The 17,764-nt window shown below is 43.3% G+C and overlaps 1 protein-coding gene across 1 annotated transcript in view; it reads left to right on the forward strand.

The window, feature by feature from the left end:
• The window catches only part of LOC144752573 (DNA nucleotidylexotransferase-like), a 418,512-nt gene extending 416,099 nt beyond the window's left edge, over positions 1-2,413 (forward strand). The window contains exon 5 of the mRNA XM_078640461.1: positions 2,303-2,413. Coding sequence (XP_078496587.1) covers positions 2,303-2,389 — 87 coding nt within the window. The 3' untranslated portion in view covers positions 2,390-2,413. The remainder of the gene's footprint in view (positions 1-2,302) is intronic.
• The last annotated feature ends 15,351 nt before the right edge of the window (positions 2,414-17,764 follow it).

Below are 17,764 nucleotides of genomic sequence, written 5' to 3' on the forward strand. Positions count from 1 at the left end.
CGAATCGGTATTTTTACCGATTCGGTAAATTTGATATGTAGGTGGGACTCTTCTGAGTCCCACAAGCCTTACCGAATCGGTATTTTACCATCAAATTGAATTTGATGGTAAAATACCGATTCCGGTGTGCATGCACGTGTGCATGCACACCTGTGCCATATGACAGGCAGACCTGCCCTTAGGGCATGTATGCCTGCCACATGGCACCCGAACCTGTTTTGGGGGTGCTAGAGGGTGTCAAAGTGACACCCTCTGCACCCTTGTGAAATTCGGTATTTATCGATTCGGTAAATACCGAATCGGTAATGCCCATTCATTCCTATGGGCTTCAAAGCCCATAGGAATGAATGGGCATTACCGGTCGGTATTTACCGAATCGGTAAATACTGAATATTACCGAATCGGTAAATCCACATCTGGATTTACCTACATCTCCCCCCATCTATTTTACCACTTCTTAAATACCGAATCGGTATGATTCGGTATTTAAGAAGTGGCAAAATAAAATTACCTACATCTGGCCCTAAGTGATTTGCCCAGAATCACAGGATGTTGAGCCTCCCCAGAGACTCAACCCTGGTTTCCAGCTCCAAATTCGGCTACTCTCGCCTTTAACCACGTTCACTCTCTATTTGGTTGTTTACATGCACCTCCGCATCGGGAGTACAAAATGCAAAACATCTCTTTTACTGGCAGCTCTTTGACCCGCAGGACATCATCCAAACACCATGGCCTGCTTCGAACGAGTACATTGCTCTCACTGTGCTCCCTTGCTCCCAGGGCTGAAAGTGGGATGAAAAAACTGGGAGGGCGGGGGCTGGGGGAGTCTCTTAAAGGGGCGTGGTCAATGTGATTAAGGGCGTGGCTTAAAAACACGGAAGCTAAAAATCTGTGCCGCTCGACTTGTATTTTGCTGTTTCTGTCATTGCATTCAGATATATGATGCAACAAGTAACATCATACCTACAACAAGCCGTGGTCGAAGTGGGGGGGACCTGAGGGGCACTGCGTGCCCTTACTTTTTTAATTTTAGGAAAACAGTTCACCTACTTCTTGTCAAAAGTCAGCCGTCCCGGAATGGTTAATTCTGGTAGCTGAAAAGCTTCAGCTAAAGTGTCATTCAGGTAGCCTCCTGAGCAGTGAAATCGAGGGAGGTGAAGACAGCTAGAAAAGCCTTCTTGGCAAGTTGGCAGAGGGCCTGATTGCCTGAAAGAAGTGTAAATGTGCCAAATGCTGAATCTGCAAATGTAAAGGGCGCCTGGTAGCCGGAATTGGCTTTAACTGATGGAATCCCTTGAAACTTCCTAGTGATACATATTTCTTCTGTTTGAGAGCTACCTGCTAAAATGTGAAGTGCGTTCTTTTAAAAGACAGATACCATAAAAAATTGCTTTCTGATGACACACATTTATTCTTTTTGAGGGGTACCCTAAGGTAGTAACATGCTAAGCTACGAATCGGGTGCTTTTAAATGAGTTATATATAATAACAAAAATGCACTAACTACACCCTGCAAAAACTCTATATTTTGGAAACACTTTTTATCTTGAACCTTTTTGCTGAGTCTGTAGCAGCCTATCTTATACTGTGTGTAATGTAAGTTTGAAATAATGTCTTGCATGTTCACAGTGCTTTCTGTCAAAGACTGGGACCCTATAGCACTAAACCTACACAAGTCACTATTCTCCATTGCATCAACCAGGATTTGGCGCAGTGCATTAACTAATAGAGGTTTCATTTAGAAAGATAGTGTATTTCGCACTGATTAACATATACATTCTCTTGTAAGCTGTGTGTTATTTTTATATGTAGTTACCAGAAGGTGAAAGACTGAAAAAATGTAGAGGTATTTTGTTTTTTTAGCCACGCCCACTCTCACAGCCCACCCTTGCCCCGCACCCTTACACGCAGCATCACAGTTCCCATAAAGCAAAACCAATTGGCTTTGCCAATGCTTGTTAGGTTTCTAGCCTCTTGGTGTGCACATTGTCACCTGGTCCCATACAGATTGTTGCCGACTGTGATATTTGTGTGGGGAACGTGATTTACATTGTGAATTCTCTGACAAATCCCACAAGAAAGGCTTTTATACTGCGGATTATATAACAATTACCATATGAAGGGGACTTACATTATGAATGTTCTGACAAATCCACAAGGAAAAGGTATTAAATTGTGAACTCTGATACATGTGACAGAAAATGGTTTAACATGGTGAAATCTCTGGCAAATACAAGTGGAAAGAGTGTTTACTTCGTAGGGTCCCAGCTTTTATAACCTACATTGTTCTCTTATTTTTCAGAAGGCGTTCATAAAATGTGATAGCGAAGAAGACATTTTTGCAAATCTAGGACTGGAATACATCCAACCCCATGAAAGAAACGCATAGTAACTGAACATCATATATTTGCAAAATGTAGCAATTCCAAATTTACGTTATCATTTATGTACTTAAACATGTTTGATATTATGAAATGGCACGTGTTATATGCTAACAAAATGATGTGCTTAAATGCTGAAGTTGAATTTTTCCTTTTGATGTGTTAATAAACAATAACCAACTACATATACAATTTGAAATGAATTTATTACATCACTATATTAAACCGAATGTGCATATTATGCAGTTTGTTACATTATACCGGCAAATAGTGCCTGAAAGTCAGTGTGACCATTAACAACAGACTGCCTCAAAACTGCTAGGTACTAATGAATGACCAGACTATGAGACAAACATTAACGTGAGGACTGAAAATGTCTTCTAAGGGGTATCTGAATCCATGGCTTCCATTCCAGAGTTTGTGTTCCTGTCTACCTAATCCCTCCATACTGGAAAAACAAAAGCACATGAAATTCAGGGTAAAATTCATGTTTGTTCCATCCCAGGGTTACCACTGTGTGGTACAACCCTTAAACCAGAGGATGTGACTATTGTAAGGAAGAATGCAATGAAGAAGCGAGAACTGGCACTTTGAGAATCATAATGCGTAATCTAGGCGCAACCGTGCCATCTCTATCACTCATTACCTTCTTATGTTATGAAAATGTAGAAAACAATCCACTCATATCAGTGTTTGGATAAAAAAGAACCCAGCTCAGACCACTCGTGCATCAGCCTACTGCTATGCGGACGACATACCAAGGATCTCCCATGTAGATGGAGGTTCAATATCGACGTCTTGGTGAATCAGGCTAACAAAAACAAAATAGAAGAACCCATTAAAGAATATGTTCGACTTAACGATACACTGGACACGGACCCCAAGACCATATGGGACTCACTCAAGGCAACAATCAGGGGCACAATAATGGAAATTAAGGCCAAAATGAACAAAAATGCGAAGGCACATTTGGCCCAACTAGAAAAGGACATTAAAAGGTTAGAGTCAACCCACATCACAGTCTCAAAGAACAGTACCGCCTTAACAGAGCTTACAAAGAAAAAATACGAATACAACAAAATCTTGAGCGAAAGGGCCGGATTGTGGGTAAACAAATATAAGGCAATTAACCTCTGTGAGGCGAACAAAGCAGGGAAGATCCTAGCATCTTACCTGAAACACAAACAAAGACAGCACACCATCTCATCAACCACCGATTCACAAAACAACACACACACAAGACACAAGGAGATCCTACGAACATTCAGTGAGTTCTATCAAGAACTCTACAGAAAGGACCAACCCATGGATTATTTTTATCCAAAACTCCTATGGTCCCCCCCCCACGCAAAACAAAATCTCCCCGGTGTTAGTGCAGACAAAATTCTGTTGCCTAGACAAAACTTACTGGACCTGGGCTCACCTGGCGACTCTGGGCCTGAGGGATAATGACCATTGCTGGAATTGTGACAAGGAAAAGGAGGACCTGGCACATCTTATCTACCACTGTCCCAAAGTGAGAAGATTTTATGAGAAGATTTTCGCCTTCATAAACAAAACGTTTTGAGAGTTTGAGCTATTGGCATTGTAAATGCCAATAGCTTAAACTCTCGCAAATGCAAGAAGTACAGCAATGCAAATATTTTTCTGTTGTTAAAGCCCCTTGGCCGCACTTTCACGTGCATGAAGGCCACGCCCCTTTCTTTTAAAAAGCTGTGTCTAACAAAAGGTGTGCAGCTGCTTTAAAGTGAAAACGTATTATGTTTTTTTTTTTACAAAAAAAAGCATCTGTTTGTCAAACAAATATTTTTTTTTGTAAAAGCCCTCATGCCACGGTTTTACTTTAATAGCGGCAGCACACCTTTCCTTAGACACAGCTCTTCTAAAGAAATGGGCGTGGCCTTCATGCATGTGTAAGTACAGTGTTAGAAATGGGGTTGCCAATTCTACGGGGGGTAGCAAGGAGTAGAGCGGGCAGGCCAAACTCCTGAGGACATGTGTGAAGCATCCACGCAGTACGCACAGACAACACACCAGGCACACCACAAAAGAGACACAACACCACTTTGGATTGAAAAAGAATAACTTTTGTTTTAGGTCCAACCTGCAAAAGTAAAACACAGTAATCACAATGGGGCGCCAACTGGCACCTGGGCAATGTATACCAGGGGGATTATTTACAGGGGTAATCAGAAAAAGAATAAAAAGGTAAGTCCGTTAGCTTCCAGGGCTGAAATAAAAAAAAGAGCGTTATCAACTGACATGAAACACAGCACTGTCACTATGAGGGAAAGAAACACTAGGCATCAGCCTTTGGGCAGGTCAGCATAGGGTAAAATATTAGGCAGGAGAGCACATCATGCCTGAACTCATTAGCATAAAATCAAACATTAGGTAAACCGCACAGTATGGCCTGCATTAGTGTCTCCCGCGAACAGACATTAAGTCCTCAGCATTAACCTCAGGCCTAGACAGGCATAATCACATTTAACATCGGCACCATCGCATAGGCAGAGTAACGGAGCATAACTTTAGCAGGGCATGAGATCACGCTTGCAATAATAGGCTGAGGAACCTGTCATGCCAATCTCCCACAATGTAGGTCTTAGGGGTAAAACATTAGGCACCCTATTAACAGTGGCATAACACCTGACGCAGGGAACGCCTTGTACTTAACCCTGGGCACAATCCAACAATAACCAGGGCGGTCAGGAGCCTAGTTCATAAAGGCCAATTAGCTCCACCACCGTTCTAGGCCTTTTGAGTCTCAACACGAAGTGGTCCTTATCGCGGCCACTGCCCACTGTCCAGCAGGGCAGTGGTATCCTGCAGAATTAAGTCCGGGCCTGGGATGAGCCCCCTCAAAAACTTGCCGGGGTGGGCACCGACCCTGTGCCCCGACACAACCCCAACACACTACACAGTTGAGCCCCACTCACTGGGCCTCGTCAGCGCTTCTCCTCTTGCAGGCCCTCGGGGGCTTCCACGCGGGACTGAGGAGGGGCAGGCACCGACAACGTGCCTCGATGCCCCCTCCCTCTCATTCACTCCCTACCGCAGCGGTCACTGCGGGGCTCTCTGCTGCTCTGCTTCCTTGGGCACCGGCAGTGCCCCAAAACGGATCCCGCTGCCCCTCTTCTCTTTTCTGGAGATTGTGGGGCTCTCCTGTCTTCACCCGTGGCCTCCTGGTGGCCGTCCTAACTCGTGGCAGCATGCGGGGCTCCCCTTCCACTCCGGGGGCGCCGGCAGCACTCCTGCTTGCTTCTGGCGGTTTCCTCTTGTGGGCATGGACCGGCGGGGTGGGCTCCTGCCCCGGTCGCTCTCCACGGGGCTCCCTCGACACTACGGGGGCCCCGCAACATTGCCTCTTACTTCCGGTGTACTCCTGCTCCCGCCCTCACAGGGTGTCACTTCCGGCCTCGCTGCGGCCCACGCCCTATCGCTGCGTGGCTCTCAAGGCCCAACCGGGCCTCAGCGAAGCTCCGCCCCTGTTCCGGCCGGGCAGCCTGACTACCGCGTCGCATCGGCGGCGCAGGCTCTGCCCGGGCCGCGGCGGTGACTCCGGGGGCGATGAGGGGTGGGCTCCCTCCGATATAGAAGTGCCACGCAGGGTGGGCACCCGCAACATGCACTCCTCCTGGTGGCGGCTCGGCCACGGCGGTGGGTCACGGCAACTCTGATGTGCGGGGTAGGCTCCCGCTGGGTTCAGATCCGCACACGGGCTGCCATTACGCGGGGTAGGCACCCGCTATCACGATGGGCAAAAAGCACGCCAAAACGCGGGGTAGGCTCCCGCAGCGCTTTCCAGGTAAACAGTTCCGTTTTGGGCCACACATCGCTTCTGCAGCACAGCGCTTCCAAGAATATAGCACTTAGCAGGCACAACGCTCACCGAGGCACATCACTTTTAGGACACAGCGCTTGGTGGGCACAGAAGCAGCCTCTTCCAGCTGCGCAGCGCTTAGGAATGACAGCAGTTCAGACAGTGGCACCTTCAGGCGGTTAGCGCTTCGCAGGGCCCCAGCGTCTTCACAGCACAGCACTTGAGGGGTAGGCAGTCCCACTAGAAAGCCCCAGGGTAACGTTCCTCACCTCCTGGGGGGCGGGGGGCCAGTCCAAGGTGTTCCTTCCCTTCCAGGCGCTTCTAGGCGCATCGCTTGCTTGGCGCCAGGTCCCACCAGCCTCAGGGACCTAGGGGGGGCCCTCCTTCTCCAGGGGGCCAGGGAACAGAGCAGCAGGCACTACTTGGCCAGGTCAGCAGTTAGTGGGGACTCATCAAAACAGGGCGGTAGACTTTCACCATCCACCACTGTAGCGTGGCCCTCCTCCTACACAGCAGCCTGAACTCCTGAAGTGGGGCTTCCACTAGCCCTGGGGACAGTAGAGGGGTGATAGATGGGTGCAGAATCCAGCACACAGGCCCAAGTGGCGGTATCCCCTGGCAGCAGGTCCCCTCACGTTCCTGTCCCAGCTCTGTCTCAGCACATGGTGGCACATCCCCAGTATGTATATCCCCCTCACCCCACCTACCAGGCAGTGCCAGAAGCTTCTAGAATTCTCAGGCCAACTAGTACTAACTGGCTCAGGGGGAGGAGTAGAGCACCCTGGGTGCCAGGCTTTCCCTCCAGAAGCTGGGGTGGCTGGGTACCTAACATCTAGACCGCTAACCTACTGCAGTCAGGTGGCATAACGCACAGCCATGGCATCCATTTTAAAAATAGCATTCCATCAGGTTACATTTTACACAATGGGGGGAAAATAAGTGCACACCATTGCATCACCTTATCGCATTAACATGGTGTCTCATACCACACATGGCCTATACAGTGTTCTTTACCATGGCGGAGACATCCTTAACTTAGGGGGGCGAAAGGCGAAACATTTTGGGGAAAAGGGCCAAGTCCAACATACAGCATGGGGGCTTTGACAACATAAAACAAATTTGCAATGCCACAGGTCTCGCACTTACGAGAGTTTAAGTTATTGGCATTTATAATGCCAATAGCTCAAACTCTCATAAATGCGAGACCTATGGCATTGCAAAGAAGCGGCTGCCATTGTCCTGGCTGCTTGGAAAGTGAAAGCGTGCATGGCGCACTGAATGTAAGGAAAGCACGTTGTGCCTGCACAAGGGCAAATCTCATTACAGAAAAGAGTGCTCAGAGATGAATAAAACATACAGTGTGGCAACAGAAGTAAAAGGACTAGCTGCTATGAGAGGTTTCAAATGAAGACAAGGCGGTACTAAGGAGGTACTAACAAATCAATTAAGGAACCAGAAGCCAGCATTTACTAAGGACAACAACACAAGCCAAGGAAAAATATAGGCGGATAGTGGGCTGGGCTTCAAATCCCTAACTCAATACAGCATGCCTCGCAGAGCAGCACGTGCGCTGCCCAGGTGTTAGGGATCATCAATGTCAACGCAGACATTGACATGTGTTCAGAGTCGGGCCTCCCTTCATACAACGTAATTTTGAGACACTCCCTAACTCATCGAAAGGGGACTCATCTCAATGCAAGCCATTGCTTGGCTTACTGATTTTGTAGTGACCACGCCACCCTTCTTGCTTCCTGGTTGTGCTTCGTTTGGCGCTCCCGCTAATGAGCCTCCTCTCGTTTTCCTGATTTGCAAGCCTTTGCTTGGTATTTGGCAGCATTTCTTCCTGTTTGGTGCTTAATTCTTATTCCCGCATTTATTTTCTTTATGACCCGAAGCTCCGTATCCTTTCTTTGCCCCGTATTTGCCGAAGGGTATCCAGTCCTACCTGAAACCCCCCCCCCCCACGTGTGTGTGTCTGTTTCGCTTTGTTTCCCGAGCGGGCGGATCCCCTCCTAGCCCACTTCGAGTGTGTAGCTGTTCCGCTCTGCCCCTCCACAGAGCCGGACGGCACACCTCTTGAGTGTGTTTCCGCTCCGCTCTCTTTTCCCATTCCTTTTTTTATCTTGCCAGTCACTTTCAGAGATATTTTTGGCATTCTCTTTGGAAGTGTTTCCTTTCTATTTTTCCTTGAGTACACAACTAAAACCCTCATTTTTAGTTGTTCCTTCCGCTGACTCTCCTCTGGTGTGTGTGGTGAGTGAATGCACCCTCTCTCTTGGTAATCCCTCATTTTTGTGCACTACATTGAAGACTTCAGCCTTAGTTTCTTCTTCAGTGGCTACTGACATTTTAAGACTTGGAAGGACTACCTTTGGGGTAAGTGGAACATGAGCCCTGAACACATGTCAATGTTCAATTGAGTATAGTGTGTTTTATAAAACTGTGTATTATTGTTACTATATCCACTATTTCTTCACAGTGCCTGTTTCTTCTGACAGACCTCCCTCGCCAGTGTATCCATCCACGTATGAGGAGAGTGGTGAACACTCCTTGGTTTTTTCCCCCATAATTTTAGAGAACAGCTATCGAGAGGGTGTTGTACATTGCATTCTTGGTGCTGTTTTTTGGAAGTTGGGGGTATTTGTCTTCGCTCCTGTGGAATTTGGCTTAAGACCTGATGGCACCCGACAGAAAGCCAAGCCCACAAATTTTCTTCCACCTGAGCCAAGATGAATCCCGACAACGCCAGTATACCTTTAGAACAGGGTTTCCACACCATACTACAAAGTCCCCCAGTTTAAGAGTTAGCTGTAGCTCTAGTAGATCTTCAAGCAGAAGTAGGGAGGTTAAGAAGTGAAAACCAGAGATTACAGACTGAAGTCATGCAGTTGAAATCACTAGACCATAGATTCTAGAGAATCAGGTACCATTCCAAAGACTAGGAAGAACTACATCCAACCAGCTCATTTTTCTATGCCCTCTTCTCAATCAGTAGCTGGTTCTAGAAGAGACAGAAATGTTCAGGTTACAGTTCATACCCCCAGTCCTGTTCCTCTTGCCATGCCAGAAAGGTTTTCGGGGGACAGTGCAAAATTTAGTTTTTTTATGAAGCAATGCCAATTGCAGTTGTTGTGTAAAGCCTCTGCATTTCCAGATGACGCAGCTAAAGTTGCCTTTGTTATATCTTATTTAGCAGGCAATGCCGCCGAATGGGCGGTTCCTCTAGTGGAAAACAATGATCCTTTGTTATATAATTTTACCTTGTTTCAAGAAAAAAAGTAGTATTTTTGCTAAACACACATATATGCAGGTCAGTGTTAATGCCCTTCTCAACCTAAAACAAGGGTCTAAACTGTAGGGGTGGGCGGAATTTGTATAATTGCGTTACGCAAATCTCTGCGAAATGGTAAATATCTCTGCGAACACGCAGAAATTCCACGAACACGCGGAATTGCTTGTCCGTGATGCTTTTTTACTGTTTGCAATCGCTATTTGTGTGCTCGGGGGGAAATATCTAGCACACACGCATTTTGAGAACGCGAACATGCAAAACATTTTACGAAGTTGTGGAACGCAGAATTTTGGGCAATTTTGCGTTCTCTGCGAAACAGGAAATTGCCCAAATTCCGCAAACGGAACGGAATTTACCACCCAGGCCTAGTCTAAAGATCTCCTTTCATATATTACCAGTTTTAATAGATTAGTTGCAGAGACACAGTGGCCGGAGGATAAAAGAACATCCTTATTCTATAGAAGACTCTGTGATGATTTAAAAGACCTGTTATCTCAAATTGTGAACCACCCAGAAGACTGTCCTTCTTTTATTGAATTGACGGTTAAACTGGACCACAGACTACATGAAAGAAAAGGAGAAAAATCTCGTCTTGGTCCTCCAAATATGTAATGATACGCTCTGAGAAAAAAGAACCTAAAGATAGCGCAGAGCCCATGCGAATTGGGGGATTAAGAGGCCCCCTGTTGTTGGAGGAAAAAGATAAAAGAAGAAAAAACAACCTTTGTTTGTATTGCGGGAAAGGGGGGGCACTATGCTAAGGAATGTCCTGTTCGTCCTCGGGTATCTACCAAGAATGTAGCTAGTGGTTCCTTGGTTCAGGAAAACGAGAAGGCTTGAAGAAAGAAGAGATTGATTCTTCAAGTACCGAGATTAATCAGATCTCAAAATCTAAGAACATCTTGGAAAAGGTAGCGAAACATTTTACCTTGAATATCACTTTGATATACTCATCTCAGAGTAGACATAATATGTCCATTTTGTTAGACTCTGGAGCTACCGGTCATTTTTTTGATATTCAGTTAGCTAAAATAATTGGACTACCATTTTTTACCAAGGATCATCCAGAACTGATAAGAGCGGTTGATGGCTCTGAATTATCATCTGGTTTAATAACTTACCAAACCCCGCCCTTGATTTTGGTGTTTAATAATGGTCATTCCGAACAACTTACCTTTGATCTTATTGATGCCCCACATGTTGGAGCTATCTTAGGAGTTCCTTGGCTACAGGTCCATAATCCTCAGATTGATTGAGCTGCTAGGATAGTGACCTTGAAATCTCCTTATTTCATGCTTCATTATTATCAAGAAGCTAGTGAAGGAATCAATCCTTTATACTGTGCCTTTCAGACAGCAGCTGCAGCCTCTTGTGTTCCAGAAATATATGCAGAATTTCAATCTGTTTTCAATTAAGTAGAAGCCACTAAGCTGCCTCCCCATCGCAGTTATGATTGCCGTATTGATTTGGTCCCTGGTGCAGAACTACCTAGCAGTCGTATATATGCCCTTACTCCCTCTGAGACCGAGTATTTGAAGACCTATTTGGATGAAATGTTACAGAAGGGTTTCATAAGGCACTCCACTTCACCTGTGTCATCGCCTTTGTTTTTCATACACAAGAGAGAAGGAGGTCTCAGGGCATGCCTGGACTATCGTGCCTTAAACAAGGTTACCATAAAGAACAAGTATCCGCTCCCTCTCATCCCTGTCCTTTTGGATCAAATTAGAGGGGCTAAAATCTTTACTAAAATAGATCTCAGAGGAGCATACCACCTTATTAGAATTAAACAGGGGAATGAGTGGAAAACTGCATTTTGGACAAAATTTGGATTATATGAGTATTGCCTAATGCCATTTGGCCTTTGCAATGCTCCCGCTGCTTTTCAATATTTCATAAATGAAATTTTGAGAGAATATCTTGATATCTTTGTAATAGTATACATAGATGATATTCTCATATACTCCCAAACTGAACAAGAACATATTATTCACGTAAAAAAATACTGAGCAAACTACAGGAAAATCAATTGTTTGCCAAACTGGACAAAAGTACCTTTCATACGACTCAAATTGATTTTTTGGGGTTCATAATCACGCCTGAAGGTAATAAAATGGATCCACAAAAGATCAAGGCATTGGTTCAATGGCCTAGCCCCACTTCTGTAAAAGAAATCCAGTCCATTCTAGGATTTGCAAACTTCTATCGAAGATTTATTGACCACTTCTCTGAGTTAATTACTCCCATACCCTGGCTACTAAAAAAGGGGATATCCTTTGCTTGGACTGAGGAAGCAGAACAAGCTTTTTACTCATTAAAGAACAAATTTACCTCTGCTCCCATTATCCAACATTAGGATAATACACAACCGTATTTCGTTGAAGAAGACGCTTTGCAATATGCTGTAGGGGGAGTCCTATCCCAAAAAGATAAAACTACGGGGCATTTACATCCTATAGCCTACTTTTCCAAAACCTTGTTACCCGCAGAACAAAATTACACCATTGGAGAACGGGAGTTATTGGCTACTAAACTAGCCTTTCAAGAATGAAGACATCACCTACTGGGTTCTCCACATGTCATTACTATCTATTCCCACCGCAAAAATCTCCAGTTCTTCAGATCGGCACTAGCTCTCACTCCAAGACAGATGCGATGGGTATCTTTGTTTAGTGAGTATGATTTTGTCATTACCTATCGTCCAGGACCTCAACACGTTAAAGCAGATGCATTGCCACGGCTTGGGTATCCCACATCTGTGTCAAAGGAAGACCCTCTCCCTAATATTCCTGCGCATAAGATCATAGGGGTTGAGGAACAAAACCGTAAAAACTTTCTGGATGAACTAAGAGATCAATATGCTCATATTCCCCAGGATGAGTGGAAAAAGAGACCATTAAATACCATTAAGGAAAGGTTATATTTCCATGACCATAAGTTAAAAGTGCCTACTCTCTCATTACAGCAACAGATAATGGATTGGTGTCATGCTAGCTCCCTATCAGGACACCCTGGGAGTACAAAAACTATCAACATCTGTCCACGATGGTAGAGAGACAAAATATCAAAATTAAAATATCGATATACAATAATATCGATGTTTTAATTTCGATGGTACATAATATCGTTGTGCAATAATATCGATAGACAGAATATCGATATCAAGGTATGTATGTTAGTAATATCGAAATTTTGTTTAGTGTTATGTATTTTATTATGTTGTTTATATGTTTGTTAAACATGTAATTTAATGTATGTTTAGAATTAGTAAATCTGTTTACATTTTGCGTTTTTGTATCAGAGCGGGTTGTGGGTTTATAGGGGAATAGGGTGGGAAGTAATTTAATTATAATTCATTGATTAATATTTTTTTTAAATATTTTTCATTACTAAATAATTATTAATTAATAATTAATTGGTAATTAATTATTATAAATTAGTTAATTAAATGAATTAGAGTTAAAGTAGTAGTATTTATTATTTTTTGTATTGTTAATTAATAATTAATTGGTAATTAATTATTAATTAGTTAATTAAATTAATTAGAGTTAATGTACTAATATTTTTAATTTTTTGTTATTGCTAATTAATAATTAATTGGTAATTAATTATTATTAAGTGATTAAATGACAATTACATTTTTTATGTGATTTATTTATGTGTAGTCGGTTGTGTGTTTATAGGAGAATAGGGCGTGACATAATTAAATTACATTTATTAAAGAGATTGCATTTATTTATTGGTATTTATTGTTAATTAATTGGTTATTAGTTTTTTTAATTATTTCATAATATTATAAACAATTTATTAATAAATATTGTTTCTGCTTGTAAATATCTAGTTAATTAATTGGTAATTAATTTTTAATTGGTAATTAATGTTTGTTAATTAGCTAATTTATAGTTACATCAATTTAATATTAATTGTTATTAATTTATTAATTGATATTTATATTAAATGTGTTTTTTTGTATGTGTAGTGTGTTGTGTGTTAAAGGGGGGAGTAGTGTGGGAAGTAATTGTTACCCCCATGCTATCCAACTCTTTCCCTACTGTTGCACCCTTTGGAGTGGGAATAGTAATTTTTACCCCTACGCTATCCAACGCTTTCCCTACTGTTGCACTCTCTGGAGTGGGAATAGTAATTTTTACCCCTACGCTATCCAAAGCTTTCCCTACTGTTGCACTCTCTGGAGTGGGAATAGGTATTTTTACCCCTACGCTATCCAACGCTTTCCCTACTGTTGCACTCTCTGGAGTGGGAATAGTAATTTTTACCCCTACGCTATCCAAAGCTTTCCCTACTGTTGCACTCTCTGGAGTGGGAATAGGTATTTTTACCCCTACGCTATCCAACGCTTTCCCTGCTGTTGCACCCTTTGGAGTGGGAATAGTAATTTTTACCCCTACGCTATCCAACGCTTTCCCTACTGTTGCACCCTCTGGAGTGGGAATAGTAATTTTTACCCCTACGCTATCCAACGCTTTCCCTACTGTTGCACCCTCTGGAGTAGGAATAGTAATTTTTACCCCTACGCTATCCAACGCTTTCCCTACTGTTGCACTCTCTGGAGTGGGAATAGTAATTTTTACCCCTATGCTATCCAATGCTTTCCCTACTGTTGCACCCTCTGGAGTGGGAATAGTAATTTTTACCCCTACGCTATCCATCGCTTTCCCTACTGTTGCACTCTCTGGAGTGGGAATAGTAATTTTGACCCCTACGCTATCCAACGCTTTCCCTACTGTTGCACCATCTGGAGTGGGAATAGTAATTTTTACCCCTACGCTATCCAACGCTTTCCCTACTGTTGCACTCTCTGGAGTGGGAATAGTGATTTTTACCCCTACGCTATCCAACGCTTTTCCTACTGTTGCAATATGTATAGTAAGTATATATATTAATTTATATGTCGTTTTTTATTTATTTTACATGTGTATGTATTAGTTATTAATTTTTTAATATGTTTTAATGTTTATATTTTTAATTTGCTAAATTATATGTATTTTTAAATTATTTTTACATTATTATTAATACATTTAAAAAACGATATTTTTAACTTCGATATTTTTGTATTACTATATTTTTTTCTCGATATTTTTGTACTTACCTTTATGTAGATAGAACTTTGATATTTTTGATTTCGATATTTTTGTGTCGATATTTTTGTATGTCTATATTCTGTCTGTCGATATTATGTCATAGATTCGTCAACGCTGTTTCTGGTGGGAAGATATGATAAAAGATGTATTTGCTTTTGTTCAAGCATGTTCAACCTGTGCTCGGCAAAAGGCATCTCACTGTGCACCTACTGGCTTATTAAAGACGATAGCTATTCCACCTTTGCCATGGCATTCCATTAGCATGGACTTCATTACAGATCTCCCCTGTTGCCAAGGGTATCAAACCATCTACGTAGTAGTAGACATGCTATCCAAGATGGCTCATTTTATTCCCTTAAAAAAGATACCATCTTCTAAAGACCTAGTTCACATTTTTTTAGAACATGTAGTACGCCTGCATGGTTTGCCCTCTGTTATAATTTCAGACCGAGGTCCTCAATTTGTATCCAAGTTCTGGCAGGGGATGTGTTCAGTCCTAGGTATTGACCATAGACTCTCAACAGCCTACCATCCACAGACAGATGGTCAAACTGAAAGGACCAATCAGACACTAGAGCAGTATTTACGTTGTTTACTAACTAGTCTTTCATCCACATGGGTTCAGGTTCTTCCCTTAGCATAATTTGCCTATATTAACACCAAGCACTCCTCTATAGGAGTCTCTCCTTTCTTTTTCAACTATGCACAGCATCCACGGATGTTGCCCATACTATTCCCTACAAAAGTGGACAACATCTCTGCCTTTGAAGAACATCATAAGAACATCAAGGTATTCTGGGAATTAGCTAAAGGAGAATTAAGTAAAGCCAACAAAGCTATGAAGCAACAGGCAGATAAACACAGAAGGATAGAACCCACATATACAGTAGGAGAGAAAGTGTGGTTATCCACAAGAAACTTGAGATTAGAAGGTCCTAAAAAATTACAGCCCCGGTTCATAGGTCCTTTTCCCATACAAAAAATCATATCTCCTGTCACGGTGAAACTGCATTTACCTTCACAGATGAAAATTCACCCTGTATTTCATTGTTCCGAAATCAAGAAATACACACCTCCTCAAAAGCCCGAGATACCACCCCCCCATACTCATCGACGGAGAAGAAGAATATGAAGTACATAAAATACTAGACTCTCGTAGACGTAAGGGTAAACTACAATACCTCATAGATTGGGTTGGTTATCCCCCTGAAGACAGGCCTTGGGAACCTGCTGAAAACATTCATGCCACCAGATTGATTAGGAGATTTCACACTCTACATCCAACTAAACCGTGACCAGTGAGGAGACCTTTGGGGGGTACTGTTAGGGATCATCAATGTCAACGCAGACATTGACATGTGTTCAGAGTGGGGCTTCCCTGCATACAACGTAACTTTGTGACGCTCCCTAAATCACGTAAAGGGACGCATCTCAATGCAAGCCGTTGCTTGACTTATTGATCTTGTAGTGACCACGCCCCCTTCTTGCTTCATTTGGCGCTCCTGCTACAGAGCCTTCTCTCGCTTTCCTGATTTCACGGAGTCCGTGGCTCTTCGGCTTGCAAGTCTTTGCCCGGTATTTGGCAGCATTTCTTCCTGTTTGGTGCTTAACCTTATTCCCGCATTTATTTTCTTTATGGCACGGAGATCCGTATCCTTTCTTTGCCCCGTATTTATGGAAGGGTATCCAGTCCTGCCTGAAAACACCCCCACATGTTTGTGTCAGTTTCGCTTTGTTTCCCGAGTGGGACGGATCACCTCCCAGCCTGCTTCGAGTGTGTAGCTGTTCCCCTCTGCCCCTCCCCAGAGCCGAAAGGCACACCTCTTGAGTGTGTGTCTGCTCGGAACACCTCAATTCCCTTTCCTTTTTTTATCTTGCCAGTCGCTTCCAGAGATATTTTTGGCATTCTCTTTGGAAGTGTTTTCTTTCTATTTTTCCTTGAGTACACAACTAAAACCCTTATTTTTAAGTTGTTCCTTCCGCTGACTCTCCTCTGGTGTATGTGGTGAGTGAATGTACCCTCTCTCTTGGTAGTCCCTCATTTCTGTGCACTACATTGAAGACTTCAGCCTGAGTTTCTTCTTCAGTGGCTACTGACATTTTAAGACTTGGAAGGACTACCTTTGGGGTAAGTGGAACATGAGCCCTGAACACATATCAATGTTCAATTGAGTATAGTGTGTTTTATAAAACTAAGTATTATTGTTACTATATCCACTATTTCTTCACAGTACATGGTATTTCTGGCAGACCTCCCTCACCAGTGTATCCATCCATGTATGGGGAGAGTAGTGGTCACTCCTTGGTCTTTTCCCCCCATACTTTTAGAGAACAGCTATCGAGAGTGTGTTATATATTGCATTCTTGGTGCTGTTTTTTGGAAGTTGGGGGTATTTGTCTTCGCTCCTGTGGAATTTGGCTTAAGACCGGACGGCACCCGACACCAGGCTCAACCAAAAAAGGGCAGAACTTTCCTACAAACTTCATCAACTTGAACAACAGAAAGTACAGTTCCACCCATCACCTCTAGCGGTGATCCTGAATAACTAATAAGAAGAGTCGTTTGTTAACGTGGCTCTCCTGGAATTTCTACCTCCTTCTCCATTCTCCTCACTTCAGTCTCTGGGTCTCCACCTTCCAGTCATAGGAATGCAGGCAATGCACTTCCACTGTCTGTGAGAAACTGTCCTCGTCCTTTATTTTGAGCGATGCTAAACCAGGGGCATCCAAAACGATTACCCATAGTACGCGGACTCACCAAACAAACAAACTCCTAATATCGTAAATGTGCTAGACATGCATTGCACACACAGACACACACACATACACACACACTTGACATGCACACAGGGTGTCTGAGTCTTGTTCGGGACTTCAATTCACAGCGGATCTTTCAATGTGTGGGGACCAAACGCGGACTGACACAGGAAAAAGGGTCTGGTAACACTACGGACTCGAAAATATGGTGAGCCAACACCAGCGCTTAATGTGATACACTCAGGGAGTGACCAGCGGTTCATGGATTACAATGAGGGCACGATTGTTACACCCCTCCTGGTCAGGGGCAGACACTGCCACTTTGCAAAAGCCAAGTAGCATGACACCAGGTCCGTTGTTAGTATCTTTTTATTACACTTAAGTTAGAAACATGTATTTCTTGTTAAGG

This window comes from Lissotriton helveticus, chromosome 5_1 (genome assembly GCF_964261635.1).
Source record: "Lissotriton helveticus chromosome 5_1, aLisHel1.1, whole genome shotgun sequence".
NCBI classification, from domain to species: Eukaryota; Metazoa; Chordata; class Amphibia; order Caudata; family Salamandridae; genus Lissotriton; species Lissotriton helveticus.